The following is a 26,032-nucleotide window of genomic DNA, read 5'->3' on the forward strand; positions in this document are numbered from 1 at the left end:
TGGCCCAACTGTGTCTCTCCAGATGTCTATGGGCTACAATTCCCATGAGCCCCTGACAGCAAGGGACATCTGGAGAGCCAGTTTGGCCACCCCTGGGCTATGAAAAGCAAGAGCAAAACGTGTGTTCATATTTAAGCAAGAATAGAACAGCGTCGCCTTACCCCCTGGATCTTTGTCAGGATTATACTCCAATGCATTACTACAGATGAGATCGATGTCGATGAGGAAATCCTTTGCTGTTAAATAGTTCTGCTTGTCAATTTTACTTATTACTGTAGACAGGTCCATCGGCTCTTTGATAACTTCCAGATAGTCTGAAACCTATAACCCAACAGCACAGCAGAGTGACACACAGACCTAACGTTGGTTTTTACATATACGCAACACTAGGTTTGTAATTTTTCCGACACATTTCATGCAGAACATTTCAAGTCCCCAAAGAGTAAATAAAACTGGTGCTGATAATAAGGTTCTTCTTCATGTAGAAGCAACTGCAAAGAAGGTGGCTGAAAATGAAGTGATTTTTTAAGAAAAAATATGCTATACAGAGCAAAATGGGTACCCCCCCCCTCTAAGACTTCAAAGCACAATGCAAAAATGCTCAATCACAAATCTACATCATAAGATAAATGCACATATTAGTGGACTGAGTAAGCTTCCGAAATTCTCAGCTACAGTTATGTTTGATAAGGACAGCCTATGCATGCCAGGGGAGCATGATTCCACCCACCCACCCACTTTTATTGCATTTCACCATCATGCCATCAAAAGTCAATCCCTTAAATCTATACTTTCCAATTTGACGATGTACAGATGTTTAGAGGCTATCTATACATCAATTCCATGGAAAATTGTAAGAGGGAAGCCATCCAAATGACACCCACAAGATAATGCATGTCTAGAATTTAGGACTGTCACATATCAACTTTAACAGTAACTCTAATGATAGTTTCAAGGGTTAGTTCAGGGGAAGGGGGGGGTCACATCCCAAAAGTCCCAAAAGATCGTTATGTGGTCGACCCATGCGCAGATTCCCACGTATAGGATTCACAGAGACCATGAAACTAACAGTTAAAGTTACAGCATACACAGGCATTTAGAAGACTTGTTGACACAAATTGATATGCCTGCAAAAAACAAACAAACAAGCAAACATCAACTCCAGATAGCCAAACATTATTCTAAGAACATCATCACAACTGGCCGTTATCTGTGCAAAGTTGGTTTTGAAGTTGACCAAAAACCAGACAGACAAACGTAACTTGTAAATACGGTGGTCTAAAAGCAAGCTTCTATAAGGCAAAGGGAAGTTATAGCAGCTTGGTCATTCTCTATTCGGTTTTTTACAGGTATCAGGATGAAAACCTACCCAAATTCTTCATTCAGAGGTTAAGTCCATCAAAATTTATGTCATACTGGTTTAAATTGTTTATTGTAAGCCACCTTGGTAAAGATGGGCTGTAGATCCGCATAATGAATTCTTTTTTTTTGTTTGTTTTAAATTTTGCAGGTTGCTGCCATTGGCCGGTGAAAGGGCATCTTCTATTATATCTATACGGCCTTACTGCTTCTCAATAATATAATAATAATGGCCAGAGAGAGGCAAGAGGGAAAATGATTAGTTAATTTGTTATCTCTAACAGATATTACGATCTAATGAATATTCATTTAACACAGCTTGTTCAATGCTGTTTCTCCAAGCAAAGATCAGTTTGCATTTGGCCTGGCACGGAGAAAGCAAATTATTACACGCAGTCGAAGAAGCAGCCTGAACAATACAGAGTGTTCTGGATTATGTTAGTATTGCAGCCAAGAATCAGTTAGCTGTGGCTTCAGAATGTTCAAATTAAGCCAATATTCCCTGTAAATATGGAAAACAAGAGTTAGATCGCAGATAACCAAGGCCATCTGGGATACTAACTGATTTATGCTTTTCTTTAAAATATATATATAATTAACTGTTAATACGGTCAACTTCATTGTTTGCACGTTTACTGAAACAAGACCTCTTCAATATCCACCGGTTTGCTGAAGATGTTAAAGCGCTTGTCTGTGGCCAGCCTCTTGGTAACATCCCTGAGGAACAGCCTCAGCTCTCGCAGCGTGTTCTCTTCTTGGTCCTCCAATCGCTGTTTTTCTGACTCTGACAGCTGGCGGGTCGGAGAGGGGAGTGCGAGGGGAAGCACCTCCATATCGGAAAGAGCTGAAAAGATGAAGAAGAAGGAGGAGGAGGAGGAGGAGGAGGAGGAGGAGGAGGAGGAGGAGGAGGAGGAGGAGAAGGAGGAGGAGGAGGAGGAGGAGGAGGAGGAGAAGGAGGAGGAGGAGGAGGTGGAGAAGGAGGAGGAGAGGGAGGAGGAGGAGAAGGAGAAGGAGGAGGAGGAGGAGGAGAAGGAGGAGGAGGAGGAAGAGAAGGAGGAGGAGGAGAAGGAGGAGGAGGAGGAGGAGGAGGAGGAGGAGGAGAAGGAGAAGGAGAAGGAGAAGAAGAAGAAGAAGAAGAGTTGGTTCTTATATGCTGCTTTTCTCTACCTGAAGGACTCTCAAAGCAGCTTAAGCAGCTTCCATTCATCTTCCCTTTCCTCTCCCCACAACAGACACCCTGTGGGGTGGGTGAGGCTGAGAGAGCCCTGATATTACTGCTCAGTCAGAACAGTTTTATCAGTGCCGTGGCGAGCCCAAAGTCACCCAGCTAGCTGCATGTGGGGGAGTGAGGAATTGAATCTGGCATGCCAGATTAGAAGTCCGCACTCCTAGCCACTACACCAAACTGGCTCCTCAAAAGGAGGGCGAGGAAAAAAATCAGGCTCTTCTAAATTATATTCGCAGAGCATGTTATACCTCCCGGTGATCTGACAACACCAAGAACTTGGCATTCTTCAGCACATTTTAGAAGACCAAGAAATAACTATGTTGTGGGAATATTTTTCAAACCCCTGTGTACAGCCTTCTCAGCACTGTTAGTCCAAAGCAGAAAACGCTGGGAGATTCAGAAATTGGAATACCAAAATCATCCCTTAACTGCTTGACATTATTAAGTAAAATGTTCAGTAAAACAACGCTTTAGCAGGATGGCTTCTTAGCACAGGCTAATTAAAAAGCTAAAAGTGGGGAGACATTTTTTTTTCCAAAACTGCCACTCCAATCTGGGGAAACACAAAATTAAGGGAATGGATTCAATTATCCATCAGTAGAATACACTGACAGGTTGATGGGCTACGCAGAGGCAAAGAAAGGAGACGAAATTGTCCTCCTTGCATCTCCCTTAAGAAGAGCTCAATTGCCAGGAGGAGGGGATGGGTGTAATTTCATCCCCACCTTCTTCCTCACTGCAGCCCCCCAACTCGTGTGATATGCATCCATGCAGGTCCTCGAAACCTTGAAAATCAACCTTCTCAGGGATGGAATAGACTGCGGGGGGGAACAGGAAAATGGGCAGAGATCCATTAAACTTGTGTGAACTGGTCACTGTCTCCAGCCCAACTATTGCCAGATTCCAAAAACATTTATACTGAACTTCCAGAGGCACACGAAGGTGCAGCTTACTTCAGGAGCCTGATAAGCCATAGATCCTACCATTAGGAATCTCTTTCTTCCATCCTCCCCCTCCAATACAGTCATCACAGAACTTGCTTCTGCCTGTTAAGTGCAGAGGAGTGACCCTGCCTGAATATACCTATTAGGGACACAAGGTCACCGCCAGTTAACTCCTGTTCCCGTTCCTATTTAAAAAATAAGAACAGGAAAGAGACCATAGTCTCCAAGCGTCACCGAAAGTGGACTAACCAGTTTGCTTCCTTCTGGGAGGAGGCATCGATGCCTGGTTTAGAACCAGCTCTTGGAAAAATTTCCGCCTGTCTTCTTCACTGGGTCTCTGGATATAGAAAACCTCTTCGTACTGGATTTTAAAGATACACTTCACCTATACAAGAACACAGTGGGAAAGAACAATAAAATAACTGGCTTGATTTTAAAGCTTACTTAAGCAATTATGCCATTTGCAGGGCTAGCTTTTGAAGGAGGAAACTGAAGATCAACATCAGAGGTAGGGATGGGCACAAACTGATCGCAGCCGTAATAACGGAATATAAAATGAAGCGTTTCAAACATTTTCCTAAATCAGAATTATAAAGCATTTCACCTACACTGATCACTGATAGTACAGAGAAGACGAGCAGATGCTAACAATTACGTCCACGGTAGGAGAAGGAGGGCGACTACAACTGGGTTATTCTCAGGGCAAAAAACTTCCATGTACTGCTTTACTGACCTCAGCTGATTTGGCAGATACAAAGAAGGGAGGTTAGCATTATTAGGTCAAACAAGCAGGTCCCCAGAGATGATGAAGACTGCAAAAGTTGCAGGGGGAAACTGAACCTCTGGGGAGGGCGGTATATAAATATCATAAATTAAATAAATAAACATTTCACTTGTAGCTTCATGTTCTTTTACAGATGACAAAGTTAATGTGCAAGTTTTAATTTCAGGCAAAAATTGGGCTGGATCGTACTGCTCCCTTCAAATATCTGTAGAGCCTCCCTCTGTCAGAACAGCTAGCTTCAAGTCCAGTAGCACCTTAGATACCAAAGTCCTTCAATCAGACATCTGATGAAGAAAGCTTTGACTCTCAAAAGCTCCTATCCCAAAAATATTATTTGTTGCTGAAATGCTTCTTGTTGTTGTTGTTGTTAGGTGCGAAATCGTGTCCGACCCATCGCAACCCCATGGACAATGATCCTTCAGGCCTTCCTGTCCTCTAGCATTCCCCGGAGTCCATTTAAGTTTGCACCGACTGCTTCAGTGACTCCATCCAGCCACCTCATTCTCTGTCGTCCCCTTCTTCCTTTGCCCTGAATCGCTCCCAGCATTAGGCCCTTCTCCAGGAAGTCCTTCCTTCTCATGAGGTGGCCAAAGTATTTGAGTTTCAGTATTTGAGTTTGAGTGAAGTGCTACTACTGGATTTAAAGCTAGCTGTTCTACTGTAGACTAACACAGCTACCTTCTCTGGCAGAGGAAAGATCTGTTCTGCACTGAGCAGAGCAGTAGGATTCAAATCACTGTGTAGAGATGCATGCAAACAATTCTCCCCCACCCCTACATTTCCAAACTCTGAAGTGTCTGCCCCTCCCCTCTTGAGCTGGGTCACAGCCAGCTTATTTAAAAGGTTCTAGCAAATACCTCTGAGCTACTGAGATGGACAATTCCCTCCATGCCTGAGCAAGTCCTAGCATGCATTGACTGGGATTTCTCTCTGCCGAAATCACTAAGACCAAAGCGACGCCTTGTCACGCCTCAAGCCATCACCGTTCACACTCACCTCTTCAGGCAGTTCACTATACATGGTTTCAGAGGTAGAGAGTAGAAATATAGGTGAGAATGATGGTATGTCTTGCAGCAAAGTCAGAAATGTAGCTCTCACAGTTTCACTGACGGCTTCCCACCAATCGCCAATCTGAGGCATGTAAACAATACTTGGCAGCGTTCTTCTCGCTTCACGAAAGATCTGGTCAAGGAAGATACGGATGTTAAAATTATGATAAGAACATGATTAAATAAATTGCTGTCATGAGATATCCCTTGGGTTACTGTTCACAGACTCAAGACCCTTTATTGGCATAACAAACATCCAAATCAGAGGAAAACGGAACTAAATATCAAAAGATAAGTTATACTACGCAAACGTAAACTTGTCCCTTCCGCATGGACAAACAGCGACCGTTTACCCTCAGCATATTCCTAAGTACATCGGCAACTTTAGCAAGTTTGCCAAGTTCCCTTTCACTTAACATTGATTTTATAGTAAGGAACTGCATCTTGAATTTAGATAGGTCAAATAATCCTGAATAGCAGCTTGTTGGTCCGAAAAGGCTGGACGGACTAGCACAATATGGATTTAGGGGTCTGGGAATCTGCATCCACGTAGAGCAGCCTTTTCCAACCCTTTGACCATGGAGGAGCTCCTGAAGTAATTTTTCAGACTTCAAGGAGCCCCGGAAGTGATGTCAGCTGGCCATGCCACCCTGCCATGTCCTCAGAAGTGACATCACTACCCATACCTTTGGCCCTCCTTTTGCTCCCTTCCCCCCCACCTTTACTTCTAATATGGTGGCTCTGCCTCATTTAGGATAGAAAGAAGAGTAGGAGCTAAGAAAACAGCCTCAACACCCCCCCCAAATAACATGGTACTTCAGAACTCCCACGGACCCCCGCGGGTCCACGGACCCCTGGTTGGGAATCCCTGCTGTAGACAACATCTTTCTGATGCATGGACTTCGTAGAACCATCCCCATGACAAATTTGATATGAAGGATTTTAGTCTTCCCAGTAAAAATACCCTTTTTGATAGATAGGAATCCAGTGAGTATAGATACCCTGGTAAGGTTATATGTGGGCAGGATATCCCAGAATAGGGGAGAGCAAGGGTTAGATGGGGTGGAATTCAACATTTGAATTTCCATGTCCTCTAATCTCCATGAAATTGTTTTAAGCATATATTTTTCATCCTGACCCAAAAGCCACACAATGTCTAAACTAATACTTTTAAGCTTAGATAGCATCCTATTGAACTAAGTAGAGATATAAGGATCACTTAGTAGGCCACAAATCAAGCTTTCTGAATTGGCCAAGAAGTAGATTTTCAACCAATATTTAAGGGTTAATAGCCAAGCTTTTAAAGCCAAATGTTGTCAACCTAGTTCAGCAAAAACGGTACGGTGGTTGATGCTTCTTGGTACCTCAAGATCTTAAAAACACGAAATGGGGAGACTCCAATTCATTGTCAAAATCTAAAGGATATTTCATGATCTTGACGTTCTGCTTTCTGTGAAAGGCCCATTTGTTGTTTTAACTTAGGTTGAGGCCAAGGAATTCAAAATGATTTACTTGTTCAATATAGTGATCTCCGACAGTCCAAGAATATTTGTATGATTTTTTTTTAAAAAAACATATTTTTTTGTTTTTTCAGTTTATTTCAAATTGTTTGCCAGGGTAATAATCCATGAAACTGCGCAGATAATGCAGAAGACTAATGCGTGTCCTTGACATGATGACAGTGTCGTCTGCTCAAAATAGCAATGGGGTTGGGTCATTTCCCCAAATTAGGGAGATGGGCCTCTTATTGTCTGGAGAAAACTGGGAAGATCATCTAGTTAAAGGTTAAAGAAATGAGAGGCTAATATGCACCCCTGTTTAACCCCGATGTTAATCGGGATTTTTTCAGTTAAATTATTACCGGTAGCTAGTTTAACCTGACAGAAGCTCCCTTGAGGTAAATTTCTTAAGAGAAATAGTAGGCATGGATAAAGCTGCAGACCCTCTAGTTTAGCCCCTAGTTTGTCCCTGTGGATAGAATCAAAGGGCATCTTTAGATCTACAAAAGCTGAGAGGAGTTTGCTACCCCTTACATGGTGTACTTTCTCTCAGAGAAAGGTTAGAAGTGCACAGTGGTCTATAATGGAATTTCCTTTTTAAAAATCCAATCTGTTCCAGATCAATACTGTTATTAGTGGATACCCATTTGGTAAGTTTTGTGCCCAAAAATTTGGCATAGAGCTAAAACTGAAAGCAAACTGTTTGCTGGAAGATCAATCTCACCTTTTTTTTATAGATTTGGTAGCTGACCTAAGTGGTTTATGTGGGTAAATAGTTTTGTCAAAAGAGGAACCCACCAGTCTGAATTGTATAGTACAAGATCAGCTGGAATCCCATCGGGACCCATAGCCTTGTGTGGTGTCATTTACTTCTTACAGCTTTATGTTTTAATAGTACTTTGCTTGACAGCCGGGTCTAAATACAAGCATTTTCCACAAAGATTGGATTTGTAAGTTCACATTATCCTTAGTCCCTGAGGGCTATGACTGTAGATGGAGTTTAACAAGACATCTCTAGACTTGGAAGCAGTATAAACATCTTCTCCAACTAGTACAATCCACGCAAAAGGAATGTAACTCTATGACCTTTTTCATGTCGCATAGGAGACACAACCATAGCTTCAGCAAAAACCTTGTCATCACTGAGTTGCTGTGTGGTGTAACAGAACAATATTCAGAAAGGCTAGACCACTTTTCTGACAGGGTATCCCAAGCACTTTAACAGTATCTCTCGCGGGTTTTTTATTTCCACACAGTCAACCAAAAGCTTTTGCCAAGCTGTGTAATTCCTCCATCTAATTTCCACGGTTGGGTTACAAAACAAAAATCTCCTAATTGTTCCAGGAATACATTTTAACATGGTTTGCGTACTGCTTGCCGCATAGCACTGGCTGTAGGCCTTCTTTCACCAGTGCATACTGGGTCCACAACAGCCTCAGACACAAAACACCCATTCACCGCTAAATCAGAGCTAATCAAGTCAAGGAACTATATTCTAGGCTTTGGCTCTCTTCCATTCCTCCTTAACCATCTACACCAGGCTTTCTCAACCCGGGTTTCATGAAACCCAGGGGTTTCTTTACGTTTTTCAAATGGATGGGAGTTAGTTAATTTTAATATATTTGTTAAATATTTATTTGATTATATGATCATATGTAGTCATGTCAACCCACCCCCATTCCCAAAATGGCAAATGATGGACCAGGAGGGGGTGGGAAGGGGAGGGGCCCCAGGTGGGCATATACGCAGCTATGCTTCCCAGTCATATTCTGCATGATCACGGCACTTCTGGGATTTCTCAAAGCCTGATGTATGTTTCAGAGTTTGCTCAACAGTAAAAAAGTTGCGAAAGGCTGATCTACATACACAAAAACCACACACGTGTCCTCCAGCCAGGGATCCAAGAAGCTGGCACCATCGCAGCAGTTTAGAAATAATGCTCATAGTACTTCTCATTTTTCTAAATTACCCTCCTTTCTTTAGCCTTCAGATGTTCCCTACTTTGCATCGTGTGTCTGGGTCCTACTAGAGATTACAGTGTCCACTGTGTGAGATTTCAGAGGACCAACAAGAAAGCGCTCCATTGCTTCGAAATGTACCTTTTCTGAACACTTCTGGATCCTATTTCCATGATGATTATCCCACTGCTAATTTCAGACAGACCGCTCCAGACAGAATTCTGAAGGGTCCCCAAAAGCCTCCCTGAGAGTTTCCCCATTCAGCCTCGTGAAGGGCACCTGTATTGATTTAGGCTTAACAACACATCCTTCTTTCAAGATCAACTCTCACAACTTTCACAGTGAACACCTGGAACTAAGAAAGGCTTTTTTAATTTGCTCACCTCAGTCCAAACAGATGGACAGAGCCCCAATGTGTAATTCAGCCTTTTCCAACATTTTGATCATGGAGGAGCCCCTGAAATAATTCCTCAGGGTTCTGAGGTGCCCCAGAAGTGATGTCACCAGGTCATGCCTCCCTGCCACACACACCCAGATGTGATGTCATTGGAAGTGACATCACCACCCATGATAATAGGCAGGCTCTAGGAGGACTGGGGGTAGGGGGAAATAGGAGGCAGTTTAAGGCAGGAATAGGCATACAGGGCTCTGCCCCCTCCCAGGCACAGAAACCATGAGAGAACGAACTCACGCTTGGTAAGTAAGTCTCAACTGTTGTGTGAGGTCTCATAGAGAAAGGTACTCCATGCGTCCCTGCATCGTTCTCAGTGGAGCATGGGGTGAGTGCTAAGTGATTATACTGGCTTTTATTATCTGACATGACTTTTAAGGTCCTTCTTTACCTAAGGGTGCTATGTGACTAAGAGCCTAAGATCTCATCCTCGTTGGGCATATCACTACCAAAGTGTAGATGGAAACAATGACCAAACAGCGCCAACAAGACACTGAGCACATTACAGCTTAAATGAAAATGGAAAATATAAACGCCAACTCACCTGCGCACAGGATTCCTCAGGTGTTTTGGCACTGACCGAATACAGTGCTGGCAGATCTAATCTGTGTACAGCAAATTTTTCAAGAGAGTGCAATAGGGCTGGAGCAAGGTGTGAAGTCTGACCTGAATCCCTTTCTCCAGAAAGCAGTAATCGTGGCCTGTAAGAGGTGGGCTGATGGTAAGCTGACCTGTTACAAAAGGAATACTTCCTTAGTTCACATGATCATACTTTTCTTGTATCTCTACTACTCCTAAGAGCTTAATGGATGGCAAAATAAATTACCACCATCACACTGGCAATTAAGTTTTATAAATGCATTTTTTTTTGTCCTCAAGTCCTAAAGAGGGCAGACCCTGCTTAGTTGACAAGATCTGATGAGATCGGGCAAGCCTGGACTATACACCCAGTGTTCAATCATTTTCTTACTGCAGTTTTTCAGAAGTTACTTAGCCATAACCCTTCATCAAAAACAAATCATGGGTTTGGTTGTCGTTTAGCTGTAATAGGATTTATTTATTTATTTGTTAGGTTTTTATACCGCCCTTTCATACGGCTCAGGGTGGTTTACATATAACATTACGGGGGGATACGTGAAACAACCTAACCTATAACATAGTCAAATACAGAAGTAGTCAAACTGCGGCCCTCCAGATGTCCATGGACTACAATTCCCATGAGCCCCTGCCAGCTGTATTTGACCTCTGGTCAAATACAACAACAACAATCTAACAGTGGTTCTGAATAACACAATTTCAGTGATCTTAAACGATATAACAAGGCCCCTTGAGAGGTCAGAAGGGTTCAGGCCATAGAGGGGATGTCTGAGGGGGACCTATGGGTGTTCTTTGGGTTTGGTCGGTCTTAGGGAAATGCCTAGTGGAGGAGCTCCCTTTTGCAGGCCCTGTGAAATTGTGGGAGTTCAGGCAGGGCCCTGATCTCTTCAGAGAGCTCATTCCACCAGATGGGGGCCAGGACAGGAAAGCTCTGGCCCTCGTTGAGGACCATCGTGCTTGCTTGCGGCCAGGGATCGCCAGCCAGTTAGTGGTAGCAGAGTGTAATGCTCTTTTGGGGGTATAGGCAGAGCGACGGTCTCTCAGGTATGTTCAGGATATGTTCAGGTTTAGGATTATGTCTATACAGCTTTTGTTATCCAGCACCCGCTTACCTAGCATGCCGGTTGAGTGACTTGCACATCATCTCCTCACTCAGATGGGTGCTGTCCATCTCACTCACTGGAAGTAAAAGCTCTGATATATCTGATGAACTAGCAACCCTATTCCCCCATAGATGCCCGTTAACAGAACTGATACTGCATATGCAGAAAAAAGCAGATCTCAGTAAGCTTTTGATAACTAGTTTAGCATACCTGGACTCACGCTGCTCTGGCTCACGTGAGATGATCCGAACATATGCTGCCTTTACCATTGTCAAAATGTAGGTTACAAGTTTCTTTGCAAAGGCATCTGTCTTTTTTGTGTTTCCAAATGTAACAAGTGGTAAAGTATCATGCAAACAGATGGCGAAATGCAAACAAAACCATAATTTGAAACTCTGAACATTGATTAATATTACTGAAGCATTATATCCTAAACCATTTAGTTGCTGTGTAACAGGAAATCCTACAATGTATTCAGGAAACTGCTACATAGCAGAATATCTGCATTTAAGGGAAGCAGGTGAGGAAAAAAAGGAAAAACAGCTGAACTTGGACCACATGAATTTCTTGTTTGGTAACCAGATACCTATACATGTTTATAATAATTAAAAATAATGGTTGTGCAAGACAGTTAATGAGAGCATTAAGGGAAAGGGGAGCTAACTCGATAAGGTAAACAAGCTAAATATTTGACATCAGATGTTTTAAATCAGTGGTTCTCAACCTTCCTAATGCCGCAATCTTTTAATACAGTTCCTCATGTTGTGGTGACCCCCAACCATAAAACTATGCAAGTGTTCTTTCACAGAAATTAAACCGAAACTGACCAATAGCATGAAGATCCATTGTTCATGATTGCCTATAAATTGTTTTTTCCCCCGGGTTTCTCAGTTCACTTCTGCCTCTTGTCCCACCATGCCGATCTCACTCTTTTCCGATGCACCAGACGAATGCTCTGTCTCGGTCTACCCTGCAAGACTGTTGTGTGGATGATGCCCCCGGCCAAGCTGCTTGCCCTGCTGCGACCCCTGTGAACGGGTCGTTCGACCTCCAAGGGGGTCCCAACCCCCAGGTGGAGAACCACTGGTTTAAATAGTACAAGTACAACTTTAGTCCGTTTTCCTCAAATTCCTACTGGCAAAGGATGCCAAATTGTGACAGAATATGATTTCAGAACAGAAGCACCATCATATGTGCAATCCTGGAAAGAACAAGGAGTTTATCAATCCATTTCCCCACATTTTGAGTCATGCATCGGTCATCAAGAATCCACTGTTGCTGGGGATTTATACATTTCACGCCTAAAGCAGTGTCACAAACATTTATGTTGGCACTGCAAGCTTGCATAAATGTTAATCAGGGCTGTCAGTGCATCAAAAAGTCAATCTACTTACATTGTAAAATGCAGATAGGATTTATGTACAGCAGCTGATAATTGTTTCTTTGGTGATCCCGACTGGCAACTTGTCTCAAATATTGATGTCACATTTTCATCTTCACTATCGTCCAAAATTAGACTTGGTGTATCTGTTCAATCAAAAAAAAAATATGAAGGTTTTTATTGCATAATATTGTTTCTTCTTCATTAAATCAGTTTGACGATTCAAATAAAACAAATTCAACTATAGGCTCAACACCTGACATGAATAAATCTTACTTTAGCATTCATTCATTACATTGCCCTACAACCCTATCAACACAAGCCTAAAATTGTAATATTCTTGTATCGTTTTCTGTGTTTTATGTAAACCGCCCTGAGCCTCTGGGGAGGGCGGTATATAAATATAATAAATATAAAAATAATAATTAATAATAATACATTTAAAAAAACTGTAAATACACAGAACCATATTTCCAACAAATCCCAGGATCTGAGCAACTGGGTAATCTTTATGGTTACTCCACTACAATGCAAATACTTTCCAAGTTATCTGCAAATCCAGCAGCAGACCAGTCATATGTCTATATGATGATTCCTTGTTCATGGTCCATTTGAACCATGCTTGTTTAACCACAGTGCCAAAGATTGCATGAATTGGTGTTTCCATTTCTGTGCCAGGGCCATTCTTACCACAATGACTAACTAAGATAATAGGCACTTTTTAAACAATTTCATGGTAGTATGGAAGGTAAATCCGCAGACAGCAAATAAATGACCATTGCAAAATAATTTCAATTTATTTCATCACACTATTATAATATTCCAGTATTTTAACAACCAGCCAGGTCACCATAAATTAAATAAGGATCCCTTTACCTTTCCAACAAATAACAGAACCTCCTGAAACCTTAGGCAATCTATCAAGGGTTAAATACCAATGACCCTCTAAAAATCCTACGTTTTCACCCATTCCTTCAACGCAGCCTTTCTCAACTTTTTTACTGTTGAGAAACCCCTGAAACATTCTTCAGGCTTTAAGAAACTCCAGAAGTGGTATGATTGTGCTGATTATAGTCGGAAACATAGCTGTATACGTGCCTGTCCCCTTCCCACCCTCTCCAGGCCCATCATTGGCCACTGGGGGGGGGGGAGATTGACATGAACATACATGGCCGTATCATCATCATCACCTAATAAATGTTTAACACGTTTTTAAAATTAATTAACTCCCATTATTTTGGGAAACCCTTCCAGGGCCACCAAGAAACCACAGGGTTTCCCGAAACCCTGACTGAGAAAGCCTGCTTCAAGTGAGACAAACCTAGATCAATTTCCCAGCAGGTTTTGCTATTCCATTTTAAATCTCCCACATCAGAATCTTTTGAATCCCCCAACACAAAATACTTTCTTTTTCCTCCAATGACATATATATTATTTATTTTAATTTTATACCCAGAAATGGAACCGAACCTGCCCACTGTTTCTAATAAAGAAGCAACTGAGGTCATTGGATTTGTAATCATGAACCATTTGTAACCATCGTTGGCAGAAAGTAATAACTTGCCCACACTTTCATCTACTGCAAACCCAAAGATAGATTATTCTTTCCTCACCTTAATTGCCAAGACCTCTATATACAAATCAAGTAACAATGGTGACAAAGGACAACCCTGCCACACTCTGCAGCACAGCTCAAATTGCGATGAAAACCCTGCAAGCATCCATGCGTCTTTGAACCCCTATAAAGCTCCTGCACCAAACTCAAAAGCTTTCAAAGTGTCTCTGAAAAAATCCCAATTAACCCTAGCAAATGCCCTTTTGACATCAACAACCAAAAAACTTGCTGGTAAATTTGGTGTGTGTGCATAATTAACCAAATTCAATAGACATCTAATGTTACTGCCAAAAATGTGCCTGATCTGATCCATCGTAACAATTCATAATCCTTTCTAATCTGTTAGTTAATAATGTTAAAAAAACTAGTTTCAATAAGTAGAGATGGGTTTGTTAACAGGAAAGCTGAAAGTGTCTTTCCCTGCCTTATAAAATAATTGCATATAAACATCTGACCGCGATCTGCCGACTCATCTATAAAATGTTTTATACAATTTCAATAAATTCAGTGCCAATTCCTTGGCAAAATCTTTATAAAATTCATTCGCTAATCCATCTGCTCCCAGCAGCTGACCAACCTTTAAATTTGTTATTTTTCATTTAACTTCCTCCAATTCAATTGGTCTATCTAACCAACCATAGTGCTCTTCACGGGTCTGTGGTACATGGATCTATCTGACGAACCCATCAATTTTCAGTTTCTCAGTTGCTTCTGTGGCATACAGACAAATGAAAATTCTCAGACTCTTGTGAAAGAGCCCTAATCGTATCTAGTGTTCTTCCTGAACTCATAACAATCTGAGAGCATTCATATCTCTGTGGTTTTATCCTCCAGGAGTTTAGCTAGCTGGTTTATTTACAAACTTGAACAGAGATTACCTTCCTTTTAACAACACCTTTGATGCTACATGAGCAGATAATTCATTCTTGTTCACTCTTTTCTTACTAATCTTGCACATCACATCTGTACATGCTTTACTATTCCTTTTATATAAACTTACCTGTTGGGAGATCAAGAGACCTTGATGTATGCCTTAAAGGCTTTCTAAACCACACTATAAGAGATATTTCCCACTTGGTTTTATTTCAAAAATACACTGTTTCCTCCTTCAATTTTACTACTGCTGAATCTATTTGTAATAAAGAAGCATTCATTTTCCATCTTTAGTGCCTATATTTTTTCATCGATAATTGATACATTAACCATAAGAGATTCACGATAAGCATATATTAGCACAAACTTGGCCCGGTTTGTAACTCCCAAACCAATGTTTTAGGAAGGCGCCTTCCCAAAACATTTTACCAGACTTTTACTGAACATCACCAGTCCGCCTGTCAGATATCAGGTTTAAATTGCTGCAAGCTATTTAACATGTCCGTTTCACTTCCCCCTACTTCCAAGAGTGTATGGGGGAGTGAAATGGATTGGTGAAATGGCTTACAGCTATTTCTGCCTAACAGCTGATGGGTGCACCCCATCCCACTGTCAGGTTGAAATGGCTTTAAGTCAGCGGTTCTCAACCTTACCTTCACCACGACCCCAACTCGGTGGCGGCAGGACTCGCATGCATGCGCGCAACAACTGAGGCGGCGCGGAGGTGGCCACTGCCATGGCTCCGCCGCCTCTGCCCACCGCCACCACCACCTACCTCTGCACACTGCTGCCGCCACCGGCCACAGCGGCAGGCAACCTGGCAACCCCGGGGAAGGGGCCAAGCGACCCCAAATGGGGTCACGACCCCAAGGTTGAGAACCACTGCTCTAAGTCATTAGATCATTCAGTTTGCTTTCCCTGCAGCTGGGAAATGGGGGAATCTGAACTGGCCAATTTGGGAAAATTCCAGTTCTGTTCCACTCAAACCAAGTCAGAATTTTTAGGTTCAAGTGAGTCGCCGTGTTGATCTGAAATAGAACAAAACTTGAGCCCAATAGCACCTTTAAGACCCAACAAAAATTTAGTCAAGGCGTGAGCTTTGAAGTGCATGCGCTCTTCTTCAGAGTGCATGCATTTGAAAGCTCACGCCTTCAATAAATCTCTGTTGGTGTTAGAGGTGCTCCTGGATTCTGTTCCAGAATGAGGTCATAGTAGATAGTTCAAGAAAACCCTCTGTCTCATGGATGTGTAAAAGGCAAACATTACAGTGGGGAATACTAGGAAAGCCTGAAAGTAAAACAAGCAATATAAACCTATACACACTTGTATAAATTATTGGTGTGGTTTCAAATGGAACATGGTGTACAGTTCTGGATGCTGTATCTCAAAAACCATACTGCAGAGCTGGAAATAGTACAGAAGAATGCCAAGTTAATTAAGGGGTTAGAGCAAATCTAGTAAGAAAATCAGAGACTTCTCAGTTTAGAAAACAGACAATTAAAGGGGGGGACATGAAAGATTTATAAATTATGCATGGGCAGGAGGAGACTCAGAACAAAAGGAAATAATTCTTTACTCAGCAGTGATTAAAATGTGGAATGTGCTAGCAAATGATGCAACTATGGTCACTGTTTATCCACATTAGATAGATTCATGGAGAATTGACCTATTGGTAGCTACTAGCCATGTTAACTAAAAGGTACATCCATATTCAGAGGCAGTAAATCTCTAAACATTATTGCCAATTGAAAACTCAAATACTTTGGCCACCTCATGAGAAGGAAGGATTCCCTGAAGAAGAGCCTAATGCTGGGAGCGATTGAGGGCAAAAGAAAAATGTATGGCCGTGAAAGTTGGACCATAAGGAAGGCCAAGCGTCAAAGAATTGAGGCTTTTGAACTCTGGTGTTGGAGAAGACTCTTGCGAGTCCCTTGGACTGCAAGGCGAACAAACCAGTCTGTCCTACAGGAGATCAACCCTGACTGCTCCTTAGAAGGCCAGATCCTGAAGATGAAACTGAAATACTTTGGCCACCTCATGAGAAGGAAGGACTCCCTGGAGAAGAGCCTAATGCTGGGAGCGATCGAGGGCAAAAGAAGGGGACGAAAGAGAATGAGGTGGCTGGATGGAGTCACTGAAGCAGTTGGTGCGAGCTTAAATGGACTCCGGGGAATGGTAGAGGACAGGAAGGCCTGGAGGATCATTGTCCATGGGGTCGCGATGGGTCGGACATGACTTCGCACCTAACAACAACAACAATTGTTGCCAAGTGTCCTATTGTTGTCTCTCCACAGTAACCAGTTAGCCACTACGTGAGACAGGATTCTGAACTAGACGAACTGCTGGTCTGATCCAGCAGGGTTCTTCTTATTCGTGGACAGACCGGTATACCTGATACAAACCACAGACCTAACATGCCACATTGCAGGTTCTATGCAATGACTGACATACGAAACACGTTTATACACAACAAAATCAGCGTCCAGTAGCATCTTTAAGACCAACAAAGATTTATTTTAGGTGTGAGCTTTCAAGTGCAAGCTCTCTTCCTCAGACTATGAACCGACCATCAGGACAGTGGGAATATGAAGCAAAAGTTAATCCTGCTAAATTAGGAAACTGTGTCACAACATCCAAATACAGCCATATGATAATTCTTTGGTAAAACAGACAATCAGTTCCCTGTCATGATGGTAGTTCATAGTCTGGGGAAGAGTGCTTACACTCGAAAGCTCACGCCAGTTTGGTGTAGTGGTTAGGAGTGCGGACTTCTAATCTGGCATGCCAGGTTCGATTCTGTGCTCCCCCACATGCAACCAGCTGGGTGACCTTGGGCTCGCCACGGCACTGATAAAACTGTTCTGACCGGGCAGTGATATCAGGGCTCTCTCAGCCTCACCCACCTCACAGGGTGTCTGTTGTGGGGAGAGGAATGGGAAGGCGACTGTAAGCCGCTTTGAGCCTCCTTTGGGTAGGGAAAAGCGGCATATAAGAACCAACTCTTCTTCTTCTTCTTCTTCCTTGAATAAATCTTTGTTGGTCTTAAAGGTGCTACTGGACTCTGATTTTTTTTTGTGCTACTCCAGACCAACATGGCTGCCCATTTGAATTTATGTTTATACACAGTGTGTGCCTGAATGTTCCAGATATTTAACATGCCGTTCTCTCCAATACTAAAGCCACAAAGGCCCAATTTTGCATGTCCAAACAAATTCTTATACCTTAAATCAGCCTGCTCAGATTTAAACCTATTGGTCTGTATCCAGAGAAACTTGTGCACAGCTATGGCACCTATGATGAACAGATCATGGCTGCATGGCACTTCTCAGCTCTGAAGACGAAGGCTATTCAAATTAGTTCCCAAACAGAGGTCTGGCTATGTCATGAACAAGGCAGACAGCTTTGTTCAGCATCCATCTGTATGGTGCTGGAGGTGAGGGAGCTAAGCAATGTTCTCAACAGGACCGAATTTGCAAGAATAATTTTGGTGTAAAAAGCCAGAGATTCAAAAAATATCCAGCTTGGTGCTTAAGTTATTGTATCCCTACATTTTGCCATCAGAAACCAAGCAACAATTAGGCAAAACAGAACAGAGACCTGACCTTCAAGAATTTTAGCTCTTTTCCTTGGGAGGCACAGACCTCTTGACGGAAAAAGGCAGCAGAGCTAGGTATTGTGAAAACAGACAAATGGGGTTCCAGTGTTAAATGGTGGCATATCTGAGGTGAACAACAGCGCAAACCCAATGGGTGCATGGTTACGCACTCCCTCTGGAACTAGGAAAATGTTTGCACAATGCCATAGTGCAGAAGGCAAGGAACTATAATCAGAACCGAATATTTGGGCTGAAAGTATGCAAAGTCCTGGAACTCATGGGGGTGGGTTTTTGATAACCCTCTTTGATAAGAATATTACGCGTAAAAGAAATGTATCTCCTTGCTGCTTGCCAAGAATGGAAACATTAATGGTAGGAAGAGCAGTTATAAAAGATGGAGGATTAGGGCGAAATTAAACCTAGAGAGTGAAAGCCATCTCCCACTCCTCCAGCAAATCACCTTTCTCCAAGCTAAAGAATCCTTCATCGGAAAAGAAAAAGCCTTTAATGTGATATTTATTCTCAAACTGGTTAAAGCAACCAAGTGGTATCTCTATAATGTGAATGAACCTTCCACAATCATCTAGCTACAATCTACTGTTTTATCAGATGGGAAAGATTTCTTCCCTTGACAAACCATAAGTAACCATTTATGCTACCTTGGAAGATGCTCATAAAAGCTGGAAGGAAGGTAATATTCATTTCTCACCAGGGATCTTGATGATTAAAAATCCTGAAGAGGCTACCTACCGTGCACTAAAATGTTCATTCTATTATGCACAGTTTCCTACATGCTTTGTCTGCAGGAGCACATCTGCCTACTCTTTATTATTTATCTAAATAACAAAACTGCCAGAGCCGGATTCCAAAATAATTCAATACAACAACAAAAACTATTCAAAAAGCCATAAAAGCAGCATGGACTACATAAAATTTAACAACAGCCTAAGAACATCAGAAGTGTACGCTAATAATATGAGTAAGAGAAAAGGGCAGAAGTATAATAAAACCGAAATATAGAGCTGGGTGTATTTTAAAAGCACAATTTAAAATTGGTGGGAGAACAAAAATCTTATTCTAAAATCTGGCTTCAAGATAGGCACCACCGGAAATGTCATATTGTACGTGACGGCCTTCCTTACCCCCTGAAGGCAATGGGAGAAGAAACTACGTTTGAAAAGATAATCTTAAAAACCTGGGAGGGTTTGTATCTTTTTCCATACGAACAACAAATGAAATTAGGATAGGGAATAGAAAGAGAAGGAAACCGACTTCTTGCTTCTTCTTAGAAGTTCTTGGACACTTGTAGAAGAGCTGACATTAGAAAATGATACACATTGATGCCTAACTGCACCAGCCAAAAATGGGGTCAGTATCCTAGAAGTATCAGCTGGTCTACTGCTGTCCCCATGAATCTGCCATGCACAGATGAGTTGTTCAACAGTCGTAAGAAGCTAGGATAGATTTTAGGTTTTCCATTACATGGTCTGTCAAGGAGTTGGGTGCTTTTTCTGAATATTTTACCTTACATGGCTAACTCTGGTATAGATTCCTTCATATATAGTATATATGTTGGGACCGCTAAATGAAGTTTTCTTGGCCAAAACATTTCTGGTTCAATTTCATCAATTAATTGGTTCCAATCAGGTTACTAAGCACATACTGCATTGCATGTTACATGTACTGCAAAATTAAAGAGTTTTCAGAATTGTATGTAAAGTGTACTGTACAACATGTGACCACAATGGTCTAAAGGCCCATTCCAATTTACTCGTGATCCCTGGCCCAAAAGAAGTGAGATCCAGGCCCTTTCAAAGTTGTCAAGCTTGCAAAGGGCCTAAAAAACAGCGCTCTTCCACCACGTGTTTGGTTGAAACCAATATGGTGTCTACAGTAAAATTTATACAGATCTCCCTCCCCCACCATTACCAAAACCTTTCCTGAAGCTGTATACTCAGGAATTTGGAAAATAGTTTAATGAGAAATCGGAGCACCTTTTTAACAGAAATCAAATTTTACTTATTTATGGTTTTACTAGTAATCAAGCCCGCTGTACTTCCAATACTAGCGGGGCAGCACGCGGCTGGCGAGTCAGCAGGCCGCCATGTCCTGCGCGCCAGCGGCCTGATGCATCGGAGGCGTAAAGCGCCTCCCGATGCGTCAGGCCGCCGGCAAGGGAGCAACGGCGAGCCGCACTGTACGCGGCTCGCAATTGCTCCCTTTGCGGCAGGGCGGTAATCAGAGAGGCCAATCGGCAGGCACTTTGCGCCTGCTGATTGGCCCCGCCAATCGGCTGTCCGGAGGAAGGAGCCAATCGGCACCCTTCCTCATCCTGGACAGAGTCCGCCCTAACTCCTCCCCCCAAGCCCTTACGGCTTTATTTAGTCCGCGGTGCCGCACCACGGGCGGGGGTTAAGATGGTTTTAAACATATATACCTGGATTTTTAAAATTGTTGTTAGCCACTCCGAAATTTCTGTAAGAGAGGGGCAGCCTATAAGTCCATTTAGTAAAGCTGTTTGAAGTATGCTTGTAATCTCAACCTTCTAGGTGTCCAATTCCATTGGGTTGGGATTTTGCCCCTTCTTTCATGTTCTCTGTTTTTTCAGTAGTCTCTAAATCAGAGGGGCCACATTCCATATCGGATCATGTTGCAGAGGACAATTTCAGGAATACCTCTGAATGTGAGCTCTCAGACTAGAGGGGCCCAACATCAGGACTGATGTATTTTGGGAAGGGAACGCTTAGGAGGCAAGAATGAAAAGGAAAAGAAGCGGTGGGTGGTAGAGGGGATAAACACTGATTTGAACAAACCAGGCAGATATCTAGCAGCTGGCATTTATTCCTGCATGTAGCCTATTAGGCCTGACATATCAGTTTAGCAGTTTTTATCACACCCCTGTATTCCACTGATGTTAGCAATCCATCCAAATCTACAGTGTGTAACATACACATAAGCGGTTGTGTGTGAATGCAAACTCAGTGGCCCACTGGGATTTCAGTTTTGCCTTATCTGATAAAAAGGAACCATCACAAATTCCAGACTGAATTGGCATCTGGCTCTCATCTCTACTGGATTTGGTTTAACACAGCAACATTGGGTATATTTTGCTTTTGGGGTCACATTTGAAGATAGTTCTTGAACTACTTAAACCAGGCCTTCTCAATGGCCCTGGAAGGGTTTTGTCAATTGTGTGGGAGTTAATTTTATATGGTTATATCGACATGCCCTCAAAATGGTCAAGGGCCTTGGGGGGGGGAAGGGGCCCCAGTTATAAAAATCCTTGCTAGCCCAGGCTTGTTGCTTACTGTAGCAATTGGGAGTCCAGAGAGGCAAGTCATTTTACCTTAAGTGCATGGGGGTGGGGGAGGCAAGGACTGACATACCTGCCCCAGCCCTAATTCCTGGCCCAGCAGAGTAGGCCACTGGACTGTTTCTGGCATTGGAGAGCCAGGGAGGCAACAGAACATTATGTCACATTGGGTGGGAATGTTCGAGTGATGTCACTTCTAGGGACATGTGACTTCCAGGGACGTGGAATGGAAGTGTGGCCTGTTGACATAACTTCTGAGGTTTCTCGAAGTCTGAAGAATATTTCAGGGGTTTCTCAACAGTAAAAAGACTGAGAAAGTCTGTCTCAGACTGTTTTAAACTAGCAGGAGGAAGAAGTCCTATTGTAGCCATAATGATCCACTGATTGTGACCCTCTTAAGGGCACCAAGGGCCTTAAAGAAGTACAAGAGGGACTGTTCTCTGTCAGATTTGAACTCACTGAACTAAAATCTCTCCAAAAGCAGACAGATGAACAGCTAACAAATACAGAGAGCAGGATCTGAGACTTAGAAGACCTCTTCTGTTTCTAAGTCTGCTTCCATTCAACAACTTCAATCCTAGGTAACAAATTTCAAACCCAATCTCTTAACAGCAGAAATCACCATAATCATCTTTGCCTAGTGGGGGGGGGGTCAGAGAACAGAACGGACAGACATGGTAGTCTTTGTTCAATCTATTTTAAGAGGCAGCCTGTCCCTGCCAAAAAATTATGATCTTGTTATGATGAGGGTTCACGGATTCTTGGATCAGACCCATGATACAGCAAGCCAAGGGCCATAATCTTTTGTCTGTTAAACTTTAGTAAGATCACTGAAAAGGGAAATTTCAAATTAATCTGGGCTCCATTCCAGTTGATCCACCCTTCTAGCTCATCTTAAAAGTTTAATGGATGACCTTCGTAAATGATATATATAAGCAAGTGCTTTGGGCTGAGAAAAAGATGTTGAAGGTGTCAAGCCCCAGCTAAAGCCTACTCAAATTCTTTGTAAGTGAACTCATTTTGTTTTATTCTTCCTGCTCCTGGGTGATACACAGCAGAAAGGAATATTCAATACAATCATTTGCAACTTCCGTATTAGTTCTGCTTTTTGGCTTGATGGAACTTTACAAGGTTGGTGACTGAGTGTGCCACATTTGTGGAAGCAAAAATCCTCCAACTTAACTGACTCATGTTCCGCATATCGGCAATGACAGCCAACAGGAGAAAGACGCCCTCCAAGAAATCCCTGCATCTGCAGGCATAATATACTGACCATTTCCTCTTATCAATTGCTATTTAATATAAACTGGGCCTGCTCTGAGAAACTGGAGTCTCAGACAAGACAGGATCGACTCAATAACACTTTCACAATGTTTTGAGCCAAATTTGTCTCATCTATATGTGCCTTTCTTGCAACTTCCTTTGCTGCTTTTTCTTCCTTGTCTCTCTCCCCCACCCCCTTCTTCTCAGTCTCGAAATTCATCAGCAACAGATTGGCCCTAGAAACGGGACCACCGGTGAATTTGCTTACTTAGTTATTTTTATAAACAATATTATCAGCACACTTTCAATACTGAACTATGCCTGACAATCATAACCTGGAACGTTAAATGTCTTGGGAACCCCAATAAGCACAAACAAATCCTACACAACCTTAAAAACAATGTGCCACCAGCGAGGGCCAGATTGTCAGAGAGGATGTGTTCTAAATCAGTGGTCCCCAACCTTTTTATCACCGGGGTCCGGTCAACGCTTGACAATTTTACTGAGGCCCAGGGAGGTAGTCTTTTGCCAAGGGACGTCACCGCCGCATGAGCCCCTGCTCTACTTGCTTTCCCGCCGCCACCCGCAGGGGGGGCGCTGCCAGGAGCAACTGCACAGTGCCATGCCGAGGGGGAGCCCCAGCCATGGCGGCTACTGGAGAGCACCAAAGGTGAGCCGGTGGCAGAGTGGCAGGGCAGCCCCCAAGGCAGCAGCCAGGGAGGAAAACGAGGAAGAGCCACGGCCCGGTACCGACTGATCCACGTACCGGTACCAGTCCCTGGCTCGGGAGCTGGGGACCACTGTTCTACATCATCTGCGACTATTTGATTCTCGGAAATTTATTTTCTTCTCAGTGACTCCCTACTTTCTAATTTTTAAATATTTTCTCAAGATCGTTCTGTTGGGGTATGTGCTATTTCTGATCTTTCCCTTGTTTTATAGATGATCAATCTGAGAGACGCTGATTTAAAATCTCTTCTCTGGAGGCCAAACACATCTCTGTTCCATGAGGAAGCCTTTCAAAAGAAAATGGAGGTTTACATCCAGGATTTCCTATTTATTCATATCACACAGGAAATTACCTAGCTTATCATATGGGATACTCTCAAAGTATAACTGAGAGGTTTCATTATTGCTTACACTGCCTACAGAAAACAACAATGAAACGAAGCACTGAAGAATATACTACAAAATAAATTAAAAGATGCCACAACTGCTTATATCAAGCCCACCTCTGAAAATTATAGCACTATGATGAAATTCAAATATGAAATTAATAAACTACTCTGATAGTGAGCTGAGAACAAGCTGGCAAACTGCTGCCATGAATATTAAAGCACATTTGTTTTCACAATTATACTGTGGAAGATAGATATAAATAAAAACAAACCCATATCACATCCAAAGCAATTAATGAGCAACTTAAGAAATTTTATTCAGATCTGTACTCTGTAACCCATGTCGTCCCCTCCACAGAAGCTATCTCAAACTTTTGGGGTTACTTATAACTAACAGCTTGGAATAAAGCAACAAGAATTTTTGGCAGCCCCCTTTACACACCCAGAAATTGAATCAGCACTCAAAAAGATAAAAAACGGTAAGGCCCCAGCGCTTGATGGGAACCATGTGGAATGATATAAAACAGTGGTTCTCAAACTTCCTAATGCCGTGACTGAAGGAGGTGGTGGTTCTCCCTCTACTGAAAAAGCCATCACTGGATGTGCGAAACCTGGCCAGCTACCGCCCAGTTTCACATCTTGCATTCCAGGGTAAGGTAGTTGAAAGGCCACGGCGAACCAGCTCCTGGTAAATTTAGAAGAAGCTTTGGTTCCTGACCCATACCAGTCGGGCTTCCATCCTGGCCATGGAGTGGAAACAGTGTTGGTCGCCTTGGTGGATGATCTCCGGCACCAGCTGGATCGGGGCGGTTCAGAGGGTGCATAAAGATGTTAAATAATGTGGGGGAGAGAACTGCCCCTGAGGTATTCCACAAGAGAGTTTATAACTATGTGACAACTCTTCCCCCACAGCCACCCTCCGTGTCCGGTTCTGAAGAAAGGAGCACAGCCACTGAAGGGTTGTACCCCAGATCCTGGCCCTGGCTAGAGGGCTGGCCAGCAACTTGTGGTCACCCTGATCCAGCTGGTGCCGAGATCATCCACCAAGGCAACCAGCACTGTCTCCACCCCACGGCCAGGACCAGAAGCCCGACATTTGTGCACACGAGTAGTAATCCACAATGTCTGCAGTTTCATGCCCCCCTACCTAACAGACAACCAGCATGATGCAGTAGTTAACAATGGTGGCCTCTAATCTGAAGAGCCAGGTTTGATTCCCCACTGCTCCACATGCAGCCAGTTGAGTGACCCTGGGCCAGTCACAGTCCTCTCATAGCTCTCTCAGCCTCACCTACCACACAGGGTGTCTGTTGTGGAGAGAGGAAGGGAAGGCGATTGTAAGCTAATTGTAAGAGTTTCTTTCAGGGAATAAAAATTGGGGTACAATAAACCAGCTCTTCTCTCTCTGCCTCTCTCTCAGCTACCCCCCCAACAGTCCTTAAGACTCCCCAAAACCTACAAGCAGTACCCTTTTGGGCAGGGGTAGTCAAACTGCGGCCCTCCAGATGTCCATGAACTACAATTCCCAGGAGCCCCCTGCCAGCAAATGCTATTATGCAAATGCTGGCAGGGGGCTCATGGGAATTGTAGTTCATGGACATCTGGAGGGCTGCAGTTTGACTACCCCTGATTTTGGGGAAGTAGGGCTTGTGTGTGAGGCTGCAGCAAGTAGTGAGAGTCAGAGATAGAGAAATACAGCAGCTCAAAGTAATGTCAATTGAAAATATTTCAATACTTAAATATCTCTTAAATACTTAAAGGCAGTGGTCCCCAACCCCCGGTCCGGGGACCGGTGCCAGTCCGTGGATCAGTTGGTACCGGTCCGCGACTCCTCCTTGTCCTCCTTCCTGGCTGCTGCCTGGGGGGCTGCCCTGCCACTCTGCTGCCAGCTCACCTTTGGTG

The 26,032-nt window shown here is 43.1% G+C and overlaps 1 protein-coding gene across 4 annotated transcripts in view; it reads right to left on the reverse strand.

The window, feature by feature from the left end:
• The window catches only part of ATAD2B (ATPase family AAA domain containing 2B), a 105,883-nt gene that overhangs the window by 23,632 nt on the left and 56,219 nt on the right, over positions 1–26,032 (reverse strand). For 2 of the 4 annotated variants that reach the window (XM_077311782.1, XM_077311791.1), the window contains exons 17-22: positions 12,367–12,499; positions 9,817–10,003; positions 5,312–5,497; positions 3,781–3,916; positions 2,007–2,203; positions 162–321 (exon numbers count right to left, since the gene is read on the reverse strand). In XM_077311782.1, the coding sequence (XP_077167897.1) occupies positions 162–321; positions 2,007–2,203; positions 3,781–3,916; positions 5,312–5,497; positions 9,817–10,003; positions 12,367–12,499 (999 nt within the window). The remainder of the gene's footprint in view (positions 1–161; positions 322–2,006; positions 2,204–3,780; positions 3,917–5,311; positions 5,498–9,816; positions 10,004–12,366; positions 12,500–26,032) is intronic. The other 2 variants (XM_077311799.1, XM_077311808.1) reach the window with 1 other exon arrangement.

The sequence above is a fragment of the Paroedura picta genome, chromosome 1 (assembly GCF_049243985.1).
Source record: "Paroedura picta isolate Pp20150507F chromosome 1, Ppicta_v3.0, whole genome shotgun sequence".
NCBI lineage: Eukaryota > Metazoa > Chordata > Lepidosauria > Squamata > Gekkonidae > Paroedura > Paroedura picta.